This window comes from Dromaius novaehollandiae, chromosome 8, assembly GCF_036370855.1.
Source record: "Dromaius novaehollandiae isolate bDroNov1 chromosome 8, bDroNov1.hap1, whole genome shotgun sequence".
Classification (NCBI taxonomy): Eukaryota; Metazoa; Chordata; class Aves; order Casuariiformes; family Dromaiidae; genus Dromaius; species Dromaius novaehollandiae.
Genome location: NC_088105.1, coordinates 35086619 through 35103996, shown reverse-complemented (window position 1 = coordinate 35103996; position 17378 = coordinate 35086619). Strand labels below are relative to the sequence as shown.

The 17378-nt window shown below is 36.5% G+C and overlaps 1 protein-coding gene across 1 annotated transcript in view; it reads left to right on the top strand.

The window, feature by feature from the left end:
- Positions 1–17378, top strand: part of FAF1 (Fas associated factor 1) — a 177499-nt gene that overhangs the window by 75877 nt on the left and 84244 nt on the right. Inside the window, exon 8 of the mRNA XM_064516191.1 lies at positions 11861–11947. Coding sequence (XP_064372261.1) covers positions 11861–11947 — 87 coding nt within the window. The remainder of the gene's footprint in view (positions 1–11860; positions 11948–17378) is intronic.

Here is a 17378-nt window from a genome sequence, read left to right as displayed (position 1 = left end):
ATGAACTGCAGGGAGAGCCTACCTATCTCCCATTACCAAGCAAAAGGCTTCTTGTGGTCTTAAATGTAAAAATGGTGGGGAGAAAGAGGTAAAATGTTGAAGTCGGACAAGAATTAGAGGACCTCTCTGCATAATAATCACTTAAATAGTGCTTTGCTTCACAAGATGCAGAGACTGAGCTACTTCTTCCATGTATTGTCTAAATTTGCAAATATTTACAAATTATTAACTAGTGCTTTTAACTTTAGAAGGCTAGATTTTATGTTGTCTCTGATAGCAATAAAATATGCTGCCTCCTGAAAGAGTAATATATCAATCATCTAGAACTGAGACAGCAAAAAGCACATGACAAAATGCTCATCTTTGTTTGATGTTCTGTTTCTTAAATTAAAATTGATAGGCTTATCACTTAAAATGAGGATTCTCTGAAGCATTTGTAGTTTATGTATTTTCTGTGGCTTGGAAATTGAAACAGTTTTTCCTCCTGAAACATGTTTGGGTAGGAATGGAGGAAGATACTGTCAGTATCAGTTAAATAAATGCATTAAGGAGCATATGTCTTGGTATCACAGTTTGTGATTTCTGGAGAGTAGGACTTAGTCTCTCATTGGATCAAATTGAAAATAAATTTGTAAGAGGGGAAGATTTTTCAATATGAATACAAATAGTATTCTTAACTATAATTAAATGCAATAAGAATAGAACATCTTTTAACTTCTGTTCATCTCCTTATTAGTTCCCCAAATCACCCTGTATTTTATCATTTATTGGTATGGCTAATTATTTTTCAGACCCACAAAAATGCAGTAGTAGGGAAGTGGTGAGAGACTGATGTATGTATTTATCATGCTTAGACTGCTTCAAAAGACACCAGTTTGTAATGAAGATGAGGGTGTTTGTCGTCAAACTCCTCTGAATTTTTATTTTGTTCCAAACATGGCAGCCATGGAAATGGGACATCACCAAATCTATTCTCCACTGCAAGAATCTTATCCACTGTCTCTCATTCACTTCCAGTGACAATTGAAGTTCTAGAAATAGTCTTTAAGGTCCCCATGAATAGGGACCTGACTAGATCCAAAGTATCTACTATGCCATGGCTTAGTGAGACAACTATTCTCTTGAAATGGTAATAACACAGCCAATATAAGATAAATGAAAGTATAATATAGTCTTTTGCTGAAGATACACTAATTCCTGACAAAGAAATTGGACCAGACTGAAAGAGAGGATCTGTAAAATTACTTGTTTGCACAGTCATCTGAATGTATACACACGTGATCTAGACAAGCTAGGATCCAGCCTGTGTAACTGCACATGGATTTTTTTCTTAATTCCTAACCTTTGTTCATATTTTACCATTATCCAGTTGTGGCAGTAGCTTGTGATGCTGGCACATCTGAGGGATGTTGGGATGCAAAGAAAGCGTGTTTAGCAGTACACTGTGCTTCCATACCAATTTTAGATAGCTTGCATCAGAATTACTGCTCTCAGTCATGCCCTTAACTTCATGATCAGTCAGTGCCAAGGTATGTTTTTCTCCAGTGTACACATCACTGATTTCATCATAATCTGTTAAGATTATGTCTTTTGGGTATGCAACCCGTATATGAAATTGCTTTTGCCCTATGTGTCAAGTGACATCAACATTTCATCAACATTTTGGGAGACAAAAAACAGCTGGAGTTGGGACAGTGGCATTAACAATATATTTTGACAGTTTTCATGGGTTTTTATGGCAAATGAGTATCCTTCCTTGAGGAGCAATGTTAGAAATTGTATTTCCCCTTTATGTTACAATTGAGTCAAAAGAGTAGTTGCTTCTCGATATCGATGTGGTAGTAGATGGCTTAGTGTCAGTTGCCTACCTTCTTTCATAATTTGCAAAAAGTTCAGTGAAATGCCTCCACTGAGCAATGCTTTTTCATTTGGATTACTAATAAGTGTATTTTCTCAAATGACTTTTTCTACAGAATGGGAAGAACAAACTAGGACTTTAGAGTGCAGCTTTTCTATGCGAGTATCTGTAGAAATGTCTTCAACTGTTATCGTCAGTTTTATTTTGTTAGCAGAAATCTTTAGGACACTTTCAAATAAATGCTTAAAATTTTTGTCAGTAATCTTTGTTGTTTAATCTCTTTCAACCCTAATCGCATCTTCCTTTCAATCTGTAATGTCACAGCTAGCTCGTGCTCTAATTCTTTCATACCCTATTTCAACCTCGTGCTTGTGTGCTGCTAAAATTATTTTTGACTGTGTTTTCTTTAAATACTCATGTCTCTTGCCTGAATTTCTTAAGAACATGTTTTCCCTTCTTTTTGTTTAGGAATTTGTTTCTTCTTTTAACCTTTTATTACAAAACTCAAAGGGTCATGCATTTTTAAGTTCAGAGGGGATTATCACAATTAAGTCTCCTAGGCACTACAAGCAATGAATAATAATAATTATGTAGTCTGAACCTGTGCGCAGCTCAGGTGCAATAGCCACAATCAACAACTTCTGCATCAAGTTCAGAAGACTGTAACTTCCATTTAGCTGTAGCACTCTTCTAGGAAGATAACCTAGTTCTGACTTAAAGATGGAGATCAGCAAAGAGGTCTTTTACTCCGCTGAATTAAAATGTGTCCTGGCGGAAAACTGAAGCACTGAGAAGTTAAAAGACACTTTTAAAACTTGAAACCGTTGTGTATAGAGTTTGAATTTCCTGACTCCTGACATAGAAGTGTCTCCAGCGTACTACTGCAGGGCTCATATATGGCTGTTAGGCATCAAACAGCCTCTTCTTCTAAACTATACAAGTCTCCATTACTCTCTTTAAGCTTTAAAAAACTTTTCTCTCTCTCTCTCTTTTTTTTAATAAACCATATAATATCTTGCATGTGCTGTTTGTTTTTTGATGTTCTCACTAAGCATCCTTAGTAGCTCTTACAGGGTAGAGAGTGTGAGAAAAAGAATAGAAGGATAGTGACTATATCTGGAATTTGCCACTTGCTGCAGTCTGGGAAAAGGGGCTGCAGATCCAGAACGGTGACAGAAGGAAATACTTTGTAGCTTGAAGAGAGCTCAGATTACATCTGGTGGAGAATGCTTAAAGTGTAGAAGTTGTGTGCGTGTGGAAACAAAACACAGAAACAAAATATTTTGTATGGCAAAATGTCTTGCTAAAGCTTTGAGAGCTTATCCTATGTGCTTGGGACATGCATCTTCCTGTATTATACTACATGTATATATTGCATCAGGCAGTCAAGAGAAGTTGATACATCAGAAGAATCAGTAAAGTTGAACTGAATCCTTGCTCTTATTTCCATTTCAAAAATTTGCAGTTTATCTGCAAAAATAGACTAGGATTACCCAGGGGATCATTTTGTTGTATGTTGTAGAATTATGATATTTACTTGCGAGAGACCCAGCAAAAACCATCAAATCACATCCGAGACGGGGTGGTTTAAGAGAGTAGGATGAGGTCCAAGCGATGAAATAGGTTTGACAATTTTTAGTACTTCATCATCGTCTATGAAGGTAATTTATTCAGGACATCATTATTCCCATTGCTGAAAGAAATTGCAGGATGCTTCTTTACAAGTATTTCTAAGATGTAATGAATTTTAAATGTATTATTCAGATTTAAGCTCTCTAGTGATCTCTAAACTAGATGGGTTTCTGAGAGCAAGTGCTACTTGAGAAAAATTTCTAAATTCATTTGCTCAAGTGTTATAACTTGGAAATATAGCTCAATGACGATATAAAGAGAGTGGGTAATCTATGTCTGAAGGTCTCTCTATATCAACTGTATACTGAACCTAGCCAGCTAGCTTAGAAAAAAGTTTATTTTTGGAATTTGTCACTTAAATTTTTCCCACAGTATTTTACAGAAGTAATTAGGACTATGTGTAATTCTGAGGAATTTACATCAGTAAAATGAGCTAAGACTTTTTTGTCCAACTTCCTACGTTGAAATTATTCAGCATTTTGTTTACTCCTGTTCAAGGCATGGTGTTTGATGGTTCACTGTGATGGATTTGAATATGGGGGAATAAATCTTCAAGAGCATAGTTGGAAATAAAGAGAGGCCATATGCCTGCCTTTTTATTGGAAGCTGTATTGGGGAGTCTGTCCTCATAACTAGTATCTCGTTTTCCTAAATGAAATATTTCTTTACTAGAATATTATCTTGGATCATCTCTCTCTTAAGTTTATGTTGTCTGCTTGCAGATTCTTTTTTCTACAAATCTTCCTCCTTCTCCAATTTTAAAATTCATAATGGCAAAGTAATATATTCACTTTGTACTTACTTATTCGGCCACTTGCCTTTCAGTAGTTACCCGATTCTCTACCTTTAGCAGCAATTAGTGGCAAAATTCATGTGCTTCAATCTCTTTTCTAGATATTGAAATTTAAGAATTAGAAACATCAAAAAATGTATTTGCTGTTTTTTGCTTAGTGTTTAATTTGACTTAATCTTCTCCGTTTGAACTCTCAACAGCAGAATGTGACAAAAATCACACATTAATTCCCAGACCCAAGTTAATTTGAATGGTTATATAATGAACTCGGCAAACTTTCTAATGAAGATGTTGACACAATATTTGCTGAGTACTACAGTACAACACAACCCATTTTTAACAGTAGTTTAAGATGTTTATATGTTGGTTCAGACATTCTTCCATGAAATCTAAAGTGATATTTGAATAGGTTATTGGATGTTCCATCAAGGACATCAAATGTGTTTAGTTACAGGTGAGTGATACAGGAAAATTTAGCAGATATTTTTCTAGTGATTTTTTGCAGTGTATCTTGCTGGTGAGTCCTGCTTTGTGTGTGGCTGACACTTGCAACAGGCCTTCAGGTTCTCTTAAGGCCATTTAGGATGATATAAAATTGCATCTTGGTTTTAATTTGAAAATGAAACAAAATCTTAATTAGAGGGAAGAGAACACCACATTCAGTAGGTGTAGAAGTTCTGATGCTTTTCTTTATTTCACTTTTAATTTTACCAGTTGAAAAAGCAAGTGATGTATTACAAGCACAGGATGCATTCAAAACAATTATGTAAAATTTAAATAGCATTTTTCTCCTACAATAAATAAGAAAAGTGGCCTCAAATTTTTAACCTACTAATGGGGAAAACTTATTAAATATAGAGTGAAATCTTATCGGGAGCATTAACAGCAAAAATAAGCGTTTAAAGGAAGAGAGCTATGTAATAAAACATTAATTTGAGCATGCACTGTGGCCACACATCTGAATTCTTACTTGTGTTTGTCAGGGAAGTGCTGAATCACAAGTGGCTCTGGGCTAGCACGCTTGGCATGCAGGGGAGTCCTCTTGCATTCAGTACAGATTCGATTTAAAATATTTCGAAGTACATTTTTCCTTTAGATTACTGCACTTTGAATTGACTATATGTGCAACATGAATAGTTATTTTAGCACAGTGAGTCTTCCTTGGAGAATTTCACTTGTATGAAATTCCTCAGGAGCAGACACCATTTTTTTAAAATAGCTGGATTCTGACATCCTTATTCACTGATTAAAAGCAGTAAAATTAAAATTTGCTGATGTAAATGACCTTTGTTCTTTATATTTTAATATAGTTTTGTATTACGTTGTGCACTGGAGATGCAAAATACACTAACAAAATTGCGGGTGGAGAGTTCCTGAGCAGACTCATCCCAAAACACTCAAACAAATCTTACGTTAGTGACCCGCGAGTCCTGTTCTGGGGCTAATGTTAGCTGTCGTGCAGGTATTCACGTAGCAGGTAACGTACTGCGTCCTCCCGCTTGGGAGCTGCTGACCACAATTCTTGCCCATGCTACTTTATACCGAAGTTAAGCAGTTCAGTTTCCGATTGAGTGCTGATCGCCTTTCCTGGGGAAATGCAAATCCCTTTGCTAAGGGAAGATTATAAACATCAGTTGCTTTTGGTTTTCTTTTTTTCTAACTTTTCTTATTTCTGTACAGTTTCTTTACAACTGCTATGGATCAAACGTATGCAATAGGTTGTGGCAGAGATGCTGATTCAGAAATTCTTTCTCTTGAGTCTGAAATTTCAGAGTATTTCTAATAGTTCGTGATAGTCTTACAGAACTTAACAGAAACTACTCCTCTATCTGAGCCATCTCCTTTGTTCATAACTATCAATAACTTCATATCCTTCCCGTTACACTGCTTTATTACCACTGATGCTCCCCTATGCTCAGGCACTCGCTAAATTCTGTCACAGCTTCCTCTGAACCGCTGTCAGAGCCCTGACGTCCTCCCTCTCTGCCGACACAACTTTTGGCTGAGGTGTTAAAGGCTTTCATCTGTAATCTTGATGACTATCGCTTTATCCTTTTATGCTTCCTTTCTTCCATCATCTTTCTTCACCGATCAGTACCGAACGCGTTTACTCGCTTGGCATTTCCTTCTCTCGTCGCCCCTGCCCTGCCGTCACCGTCGCCGGCAGTTTTGCTTGCTTGGCTTGGCTTCCCGTCCGTTACAATGTCAAAGTCACAACTCCGGCGTTGCCGTCGATGCCCCGTGCAACCTTGCGCGGCTGCAGCTGAGCTCGTTCCCCTGCGTCCCCCCGCCTGCATTCCACATTCCTCACAGGCCTCTGACTTTATTGCTCCTTTTGTCTGCCTTTCACGCACTCATTTTTGCACTGTCTTTCATGCTGCCTATGTGCCTGGAACAGTCTTTAGCATCTCAGCCAATTTGCAGCTTTGCATAAATTATATTTAATAATAAGACTAACAAAAGTTCATTATCTACATTATTTCAATTAACTTTGTACCTGCAGAAGCAGAAAACAGCCTGAGGGAAACTACTGTTAAACTTTGTTGTGGCTCTTTGCTGCGATTTGTTGTGAGTCAAAGATACAGACTCAGGCATGACAGTACTTTGATGATTCAGCATAATATTTTATTTATTTTTTAACAATTTGGTAGATGAGAGTTGTTTTGCCAGTAGATTTCAGATTTTCTATTTCAGCAGTAAGAAAGTAGCTACTTATTCCGTATAATTGAAATCACCGGATGATGATGATCGCCACATTGCGGGTGCAGACAACTTGCCCTGCGATACATTTTACCTCATTTTCTCCATACTGATATAGATGCAGAAGGGCTTTGAATGTTGGATTAACTTTATATCTACAAACAAAGCTTATCTTTGGTGTTTACTTTACCTTTTATCTCATTAGTATATAGCTTTAAAATCAGTGAAAGGTAAGAAAGTAAGAATCTGCCTGTAATGGGTAGATTTTCTCAGTGTGTTGGCTATTTAAATATACAGGCTTTCTTAAAACCAACTTTTAATACTTTTCCTCCCTCTTAACACCTGTGAAAATGAGCTGAAGGTAAAACTTCATGTGCCTCTTCAACATCAGCTCAAGGCAAAGCATTTTGAAGGGATTGCACTTCATTTTGCAAGCGAAACCCCGTCTGAAGTATTCGGTGGTTTTGGTTTAAGTGGTTGCGTTGATCTCGTTAGCAGCTGAACTGCAGAACCAAAAAGATGTGCTTTTAATTTGTTTTGAAATGATCTAGTAGATTCTGGAGATTATAATCTGGAGGGCGGCTGCCATAGTGATGTGCCAGTCACCGTGGCATCTGAGCGGTGTGAAAGGAGAGTCTGGGCTGCACAAAGACAAGAGGAGCAATTAGTATTTCCAACTGATCAAAGGTGGGTTACCAGAAAGTTTGCCAATAAACGTAGCTCGGGGATGGCACTAGAAGTTAGATTTTACACGAATTTATAGGTCCTACCGACGTCGTGTGAACTTGTAAATAAAAGCCTTAACACGTGTTTGTCTGTTTACTGTGCTAACTGGAAATTTTTCGGTTGCCTGAGGAGCGTAGCTGTGCGTTTTTATTTCTCTGCTTCAATGAAGAAGCAGTTTATGATGCTGCTTTATAGGAATCTTTAGAGCTTTTTTCTTCCTTACAGAATTTAAGCTTTAAGCTGAAATCAAAACAGTTAATAAAATAAGGAGAATGTCTCTATTTGATTGGTAAATATTCCTAGTCTGTAAAACTTTGGCGCTCTGCTGTTTTAATACTATATTAATTATCAAATTAAGGTTAGATAGCTATCAAAAAGCAAGCTTATTTTATCTTTAAATAATTGATTGTGGCTTGTTGTTTGAAAGAGGGCTATTCTGGCACGCATTCAAAAGCCGGCGATGATTTTTTAACTCAAGCAGTTTGTTTAATCAAACATTACTCTAATAAGTTTTCGGCGGTAGCCCGGCAGAGCGGGCCTGTCTATCACAACTAGTTTATTCTACGACGAGCTGCTCCACAGATGTCGTTCGGGTAGAGCAACGCAGCAGAATACTTGTGCGTTGGCTAAAATTACTTCAACTTTGATCACTTTTGTTCAGCACATCAGTCTGGCATTGTGCTTTATACCAACATAACACCATACCCCGAGCATGCCTTTCAGGCTTAGAATAGCAGAGGAATGTTATTGAGTTCAGTGCAGTTACAGATGAGTTAATGAAAGAAGGGAAATACTGTTTTTTTCATAATGCCTTCTTGTTGTGCTTTGGAATTAAAGTGGAATCTGCGGAATGTGACTCCGGAGTTATTTATTTTTACTTCTGAAGGCTTTCTGCAAACAGTGTTATGCAGTTCTGTGGAGGCCAGGTTTCCATAAATGTTTCGCTTGTTATTTCGAAATAGTTTTAGAATTTTATATTGCAAAAATAGTAAGACTTTTTTTTTTGCTATGTAGTTGAAGAATAGTTATCGCGCAAAGACAATTTATCCTGGTATTGAATGCTAGCAAAACAAAATAGCAAGGCCCGTACTCCTGTGATCTCAGATTAGTATTGTTACATTCTGCGGGGATGTTGTGGGGTCAGCGCTGAGTAATGACATCTCTTTACCTTGATACCCCTGCGAAACGAATACGGCACAGCAGGCTAGCGTCTTGTTAAGAAGCAGCGAAGAAAAGCTGTTTGTTTTAAACAGTGGGAGTGAGATCATGTACCCGATTCTATAGAGTTCTGTCTTCCATAGTGCCATTTTTCACAGGTGCGCGTGTGTGTGTAGACAGATCTTTGCAATGGATTGAAATCGGTGTTTTTCATAATTAAGGTATATTTTTGGTTTTTTTAAAAGCACACTAACTATCAGGAAGCAATGATATGGGGTGCGCTTTAATTACTAGTGATTACTTCAGCATTCTGTATCAAAACAAAATAATGCTCGTGTTTCAGTTTTTAATTAAAATGTAGTTTTAAAAAAATTTAATTGAAGTGTAGTTGTCAGATCAGGCTCTGTGCAAAAACGCCTGGACAAAACCAATATTAACATAAAGGTTATCGAGTATACATGTAATTTACCAGTTTAAAAAAAAGAGAGAGAGAGATCTTAATTATTTCTTAAACAAACTATGAATTCAGAGCTGAGCTGAAGATTAAAAACAAATATATGTTATGATACAGAGATGTCCAGATAAGGCACCCACACGGTCTGAGTTTTGTCCTATAGTGACATGTAGAATCGTATAGTTGTAATGTATCTCGCTGCTAGTTTATAAATTGAAGTGACTGTTTACCACTGATCTGCACAGAATATTTATTTATAAAGCTTTAAACTGATAGTATTGAAATTACTTAACTCTCTAGCCTAGTTAACGCTAATAATTCATATTCCCATGCCAAGACATTAAGTCTGCCCAGAAGTGTGAAGCATCATTTCACTGTTTTTACTAAGGGGCACTTTGAGTGTGAAATAAGCAGAAATAGTGAGAGTGAGCAACCGGAATTGAACGGAGGAGCTGGGAATTGGAAATACAGCACTAATAGCGCTGCACTTTGAGCTTGCTCTCTGTTTATGCTCTGAACTCCCCCAGTAGTATTTATTTGTTGGCAAACTCATGCAGCAGTGCCACGGAGAGTCTTCTGGAAAACGTTGCCCAGATCAACATTGGTGAGCATGGGTATGCATATAAATCCCTGTCTCCTCCTCCCATGTAGGATATTTATGATGATGAGAGCAATTCTTTTACCGCTTAATTTCTGCAAAGGTATCCTGCATCCATGTACTAATGTGCCTCAACTACGGGCAGAGTATGAAAGAGTCCATATAGTGCTCCTTTCTAAAGATGGTCCTGAGGAAAAGAGATCTGGTGCCGAGTATTTCATTAGGCAGACATAGTTTTTCAGATGAAGTCTACTGCCAGATTTTGCATATACGTTCTGTACTAAAAGTAAATACTAGCTGGAATGTGTGTATAATACCATACAGCTTTATCACATATTCAAAACTCAACTCTCAGTCAGTGATGAAGCTATGGCAAATAACTGATGAATAGTTAGGGTCAAATTATATAAAATGTCTGTTATGGCAGGTTGGCTTGTTTTATTGGATTATCTCTATTAAAATGGTAGGTTAGAATCTGCTTTTACTCATTACTTAAGAAAACTTTTAAGTATATGGATTATGTTAGTATTTCTCATTTTGGCAAAGATTACAGCAACAGCGTCCCAAGACGGAGACTGTTGTTAGCGTAGGGTAAGTGTGAAGAACTGTAAGACACATGCTAGTTCAAAGACCTTTTTTCAGTTCACAGATGTGGTTAGTAATGCCTCATAGTAGAAGTTAAAATGCAATTAATTAACATCAAATGAGAGTTTTTGGAATACAGTCTGGACATTTGCTTTATCTAAAATCTTACCTATCTGCCTTAATATCTTTTGTTTTAATGTGTCAAATGCTTGGTTATCCTGTCTGTTAGGGTTAGACTGTATGACCCTCAAAGCTGGGAAGCGAACACGGTTGGTTGAGATCTGTACTTGGAAACCGAAGTAGAGCCATGGCGATATGGGAGGGCCATGTATTCAGGTGTAGCAGACTTATGGAAAACAAATCAAAACCCAGCGTTCCTCGCTATAAGCATTTTATTGTTCATAGTTCTGATCCAGTTGGGCAATATTTGCATGTGCTTGTTGCTTGTGCTATCTTTATATTGAAGTATAAGGTGCTTTTCAGAATTTGAGATGGTGCTCTCTATCCCAAATACAAAAATACTTTTTCATGGTTTTAAATAATTGCTTATCACAACCCCCTCGTAAAATGTACCAGCTTTTTTTCTGCGTTAATGTTCTTGAGGAGAGAGTTTGGTAAGCTGTTGTATTTTGCTGTATTCTTCCTATATTTGCAGTTTTCACCTCTTCCTCCTTTTACTTCCTCCCTTGCCCCGACAACCGTCACGTCAGATCATTAATAGTAGTGGCTTGTCTTTGACTAACATGCAAAGAGAGTTGCTGTAAAGATTACTTTATGTCCTTTTTGATAATAAATGCTTGAAATGTGTTGTCTTGTTGGAAATGTGGTTATTAATTTGTATTTTCATATTTAACACTACCACTTTATTTCTGGATCCTGTTTAAGAAATGTGTGAGAAAACAGTTACATTCCTTATTGCACTAGATGCACCATGAACCTATAATTTTTAGGTGAACTCAGGATAGATTAACTAGCAAAAACTGCAACAGAAATTTTGTTATTATCTTCTCTATGCCTTCAGTTTGTTCATTATTTTGTACTGTTTTCTACTTTGAGGAATCTGTTTTATGAAAAGTTTCACATATTTGTGATGCTCTATAAATCATCATTTATAATGATTCATAATTAAGGGATTTTTTCCTATAACAGTTTATTCAGTTGCTTTCAGCAGAACTGTATTTCGCTTGTATTGCACGTAATCCTCTGGAACAAATCTGAGTCTTTGAGTGTTGGGGGAGCCAGTTTTAAAATAAGTAAATGCAAAAAAATCAAAATAAAAAGCTTGAGATTGTGATGAAAATAATGCAGTTTGGCCGTATGCTTTGGTTATGTACCCGTTCTGATTTTCTTTAACAGGTAAAGCGGAATGTGTATGATCTAACGAGTATTCCTGTTCGTCACCAGTTATGGGAAGGCTGGCCTCCTTCTGCCACAGATGACTCAGTGAGTAGCTCTGTTCTTGTTTCATTTTTTTTAACAAAAAATAGCTGATTTTTACTTGGTTTTTATGATCAGTCACCCAATACCTTTTTTTTGTGCCGTATACAGTAACTTACAATTATTATTACATGTAATTCAGAGCTTTATCTTGACAGATGCAGATACTAATTTGTTGGCTTACTGAAGTGCACAGGTAGTTCCACGGAAATTATTCATATATATCAAATTCAGCCTGTGTTTTAGACTAGCAGCACACAGTGTTCCTAGAGAGAAGCGAAGTTGCACAACATTTTGACAGTTGAAGAGGGCAATTGCAGTGACTGAACATCAGGAGAGTATCCCATTTTTAGATGTATTCTGAGGACACGTCTAGATATTTTCCTCAATTGCGTCCGAGGCATCAGTTCACTGGTACACCTAAGCCTGGACACGAGTACACGGGCAGGTGTTACGTTGAAATCGGTGGAGAGCTTCACTTGCTTTTAAAGTAGGCACTTTGGTTCTTGGAGAACCGGTAAGAATTTGCAAGATTACATTTTGAAAGAGTGAATACTCTGTATATGAGACATTTCAATTTTTAAACATATTCTGCAGGTTTAAATATTACATTATTTAGAAATGGAAGAAATTATTAAATTTTTTTAGATCAATATGTACACTTGATAATGGAATCAGCTAGCTGTGAATTGCTTACAAATTCACGAAATTGTGGGACTTAACTGTAGAATTATGTTAATTATACTTGCCTCCTTGTGTGGTTGTCCCCACAGCATATTTTACAGCATCTCTTTCAGTTTTACTCGAACGGTTTTTCTCTGGTAGTATATTCCCAGTGCCAGCTCATGAGGTCTGCATTAAAAAAAATACATATATAGTAGTAATAAAAGAGAACAAAAGGCAGAAATAATAACGCAGTTATGTTGTACATAACTTTTGTGATAGTGACCTACAGGGAATAATAAGTATTTCTACTTTTACCATTATGCATTTGAACTAAGGTTTCAGTTTGAGTATTCTTCGAAGTGAAAATGAAATGGGGTCAGCTTTCTGTGCATATGAGCATTATCTTCAGCGTATTACTTTGCTGTCAGTCTCTGCTCCCCTTCTTATAAAGGAAGAATTGTTGCTTATGTGATAAGCTTACTTCTCTTTTGGCTGTGGGTAAAGGATTTATGGCAATCAAAAAAAACCGCAAAGACTGTCTGATTACTTACTACGCTTGTGAAATATGTCGGTGGTAGTGTTTACAGAAACCGTAGTTAAGTTTGAGACAGGTGGATAAATCTGTGTCCATGTATTCAAGAACGTATTGGAGACTATAGACACAAGATTTGAAATAACAGCATGGTGTCGTGTGGTAATTAGTCTTTGAAACATGGATCCATTTTAATGTTTTATTAGTTTATGTTAGCCCCGAAAAGAATTGGAAACTCAACACTATTAATCTGTTTTCCCACAGCTCTTAAGAAAAACAAAATAAATGAAAGGAAAACCCTTCTTTTGAATAGGATACCTCACATATGTAAAACCCATAAATCTGTTTTAAGTCTGTTTTTACAAGTGACATTGTTGCAGGTGAATTTTTCCCTTTTCATCTTTAATGAAATCGGTGGATGTTGAGTCATCTGCTCTGAAGCAGGAGAGTCCTCAAAGCTCACGGCTTGAATCTGGTGCAGCTGAGACTTGTCAGCTGTGTAAACAGATTTGAATGTGTTACCAACAAAAATATAATTAATTTCTGTCCAAAATTAGAGGCCATAACTTAGTATTTATAAAGATTTAACGTTAGCGATGATTATTTGAATATTTTTTCCTTTGCAAATCAGAAGTATTTAGTAATAATTACTGCAGTAATAAGTAATGATCTCTTCAGTTCAGTGGCAGATTGTTTTAAAACACTTTTTCTGTAGTGAGTTTTGCCATGTGCTGGTAGGTGCACTTAGGTGCAGTTAAAGAGTTAAAGACAGACTTGATTAAAATACTTTTTCATTTACATTTTATGCAGCCTAAGAAATACTTTGTAATACCACAGGAGGTTTTTTCGGTGCAGTTCTCGTTAACCTTTGGCTTAGCAAACAGGACAACTAAATAGACTTCGCATAATTGGATTCCTGTATCATCTTGAGTCTCTTATGAACCTGACAGACTACAGTCTTCTGACATTACCAGGAAATTCAGTGGAGTCAATAGTCATTTAAAACATTGTTGCTTCATCTCCCCTCAGAGTTAAGATACGTTCTCTGCTTGTAGCTCTAGCTAATGAAATACGGGTTACTGTATGAATTGTCAATAACACTTTCAGATATTTTTGCACACTTCCACCAGGGAAATGTAGGTATCAAAACCTCCCCAGGTAGGAGAATGTTTCCGTGCTGTGACTGTTGAGCGGTGAGACACGAGGTATACCTGCTCTCTGGAAGTCTCTTCTTACAATTCAGTAAGGATGTATTTTTAGTTTTTAGTGTGCCTGAGTAAGTTTAACACCATGAATTATATCTCTTCGTCTAATTAAAGTTCAAACAATATAAAAGTATGAGTTTTAAATCATTCTCTTTTTAACAAGTTTACTCAAGTAAAACTTTAATTAATATTAAAGACTTAATTTATCTATTTTTGGGTATAAACCATCAACTGATGTAATGAAGTCTTGAAAATTATGCTAGAAAATTAAAAATTAATAACAGTTTGTTTTACATAGGCTTGCTGTTTGTTCTCAATCTTTATTTTTATTTTGGATATCATAACCACTTAAACATTACTGAACTGGTAAAACGAGAACCACGCCAGAATAACTTACTAGAATTTCTAAAATGTATTTCGTTTCTCTTTAATATATTGGCTGAACTTCTAAAATCTGCTGGTAATTACTGTCATTGCCAAGTGGAATGAGTAAGCTTCAAATATGTATGTATATATAAAAAAAATAATAATAATAAAAAAGAGAGATCAGTAGGTGGTGTTTTAGTTACAGGTTTTGAAAGGAAGCATTGTGGTTTTGTTTAATTATAAACAGAGATGACTTGTTGCATAGTAGCTTTATCCAGGTATGTTTGAGGTAAAACTTCCCCCTGCCCTGAGGTCAGTGAGTTTTTCACTGATTTCAGCAGGATGTTTCTGTTGATTTCTAATGTTTCTGTTGGCTTCATGAGCCTGGAGCACCAATACACCAAGCATGGGAAGCAGAAGAGGGGTTGCTGGTGCACCTCTTCCCTTCCTGGTATTTAAGCTCCTGGCCTCGTTCCACCACCAGTAACTGCACTTGCTCCTCCTGTAGAGAAGCCAGTGGGTCCTTGTTCAGGCAGAAGTAGGGCTAGAGCTCCAGAGTCCCATGAGGAGGAGGTAGGTTTGAGTTGCGCGGCTGTGCTCCTGCCGGGTGACAGTCCAGGCGGCGCGCGGGTACAGCCGCTAACACATTGAGGCTCTGCATCATCCTCTGAACTGCACTGCTGGGGTGGCTGTTGCATGGCTGGCTGATGTTCCCCAGCTGAATTTAATAAAGACTTCTGGGTTATAGTCCAAACTCTTGGATCATTATTGTATTATTATGTTATATTATTATTATTATTATTATCATCACACTTATGTATGATCTAGTTAGCCGCGGTGTTGTGTTTAGCTATTTCATTGGTAAGTACTAGGTGCAGTCTGTTTGTACAAATAGAAATAGAAATTTAAGGATGCTGACAAAATAATACGCCGGTACAAAGTCAGACCGTTTTTGACATTATAATTCTTGGCTGATCTCCAGATTTTTGGAGAGTTTGACTTATGACATCTGAATATTTAGTATTTGGGAGTGTATATATATATTTTTCCCTTTTCAAGTCTTCAGAAGGCTTTCTGAATACTGTTGCAGACTGTCAGTGTGATATGAAAACTAGCTGAGAGGTTTAAACATTGGCTGTTTAATTTTAATGGATGCCATGCCTTAATTTACTGGATTGTTTGAAATTTTTCCCCTGGATTTGATATGACTAAAGAGCAAATAGTCATAACGGAGAAAGTGTACTTCAATCAGATGTGTAAAATTGACTATATTGATATTAAAATACATACATCATTAGAAAACACTCAACTATATGTTTCTAAGTCCGTATATTGTAATTATAATTGGAATTTTTTAATTACTTTTTATGTTACTTTCTTCCTGTGGTTTTCATCACCACTTGCAGTAGTGTGGTAGAGCAGATCTGACAGGTGCATCCTTTTCATTTAGATATTTGGAAGAATACTTTCTGTCTGTTTTGTTATGTGGGTTCAATAAGAAGGCTTAAATGTCAATCTAGCATTTGTATTACACTCACAACTCAGTTGCAGAAGTGGTGAGATAGTACCCAATACTGGAAGTTCACGGTAATCTGTGAAGCTGATCATTCATCATCATCATCATGAAACAGAATAAATATCTTATATTAGATAATCTTCTGACTTTGACTTGTGGTTTGCTTGGATGTTTTTATATAGATTACAGTATGATGGAGTATCATGCTCTTTCCCCAAAACAAGCAACAAGGATGCAGTTGTTCCTTTGCAATTTTTATTATTGTCCCTGCAAATTGTCTATTTCTTATGTATAAAAATTAAGAGATAGTAACTGAGATTCATTTTGTTAACATACAAAATTACATATTGTCATAGAGAAAATTGATTTTGTATTATGTTAGTACTTCTTTGACACAAGAAAATCTGTTTAGGATTGTCCAGTTTTAAAACACAAAACCAATATATTTTAATGTTTCAAAATTCAGCGATTCGTTAATTGATTGAAGTGGACTACACTAGCAGAGTGACCTATAACATTGCTCTTCAGAAGGGTGTGTTTCCTCACTTCGTGGTAATAACAATCTTAAGAAAGTACAAGAAGTGTTTGTACATGAGGAATAAAAACTGTTGTATCATTATATATTTAAAATGCAGGTCGGATTAGTTATTATGACTTAAAAAAAAAAAAAAGTTTCCGCTTTTAGCATTCTTAATCACATGGCGTACTGACGGGGAAAAAAAGCGTTTGTCATGTCCTGCTCACGCTTCGGCTTCTTGCAGTCTAATTTTGATGTTGTCTTTCTGGTTGTCTGAGATCCTGGCAATGAAGGAAATGAGAAATTCACTCTTGCTTTTGCTTGATCTAAGGATATCTGGTTAGCAGTAGCTGTAATCTCAGACATCTTGGAAAATTAAGATCACCTTTCTTAACTACTATGTCAAGGGTTCTGGTTTTTATAGCTGATTTCATCCGTGAAATCAAATGGCCCCCCAAAATTACACAATTTTAAGGCTGATCCCATGTTGCCATGGGAAAGAGTAACAAGAATATTGATTTGGGTCACAGAGACATTTTGGGAATTGGTGAGGTGGTAAAAGGCTGTTTCATGACTGTTCTGGTGATCTGCTTAGCCAATTTATTGTCACCAATCAGATACAAATTTCCTCTTCA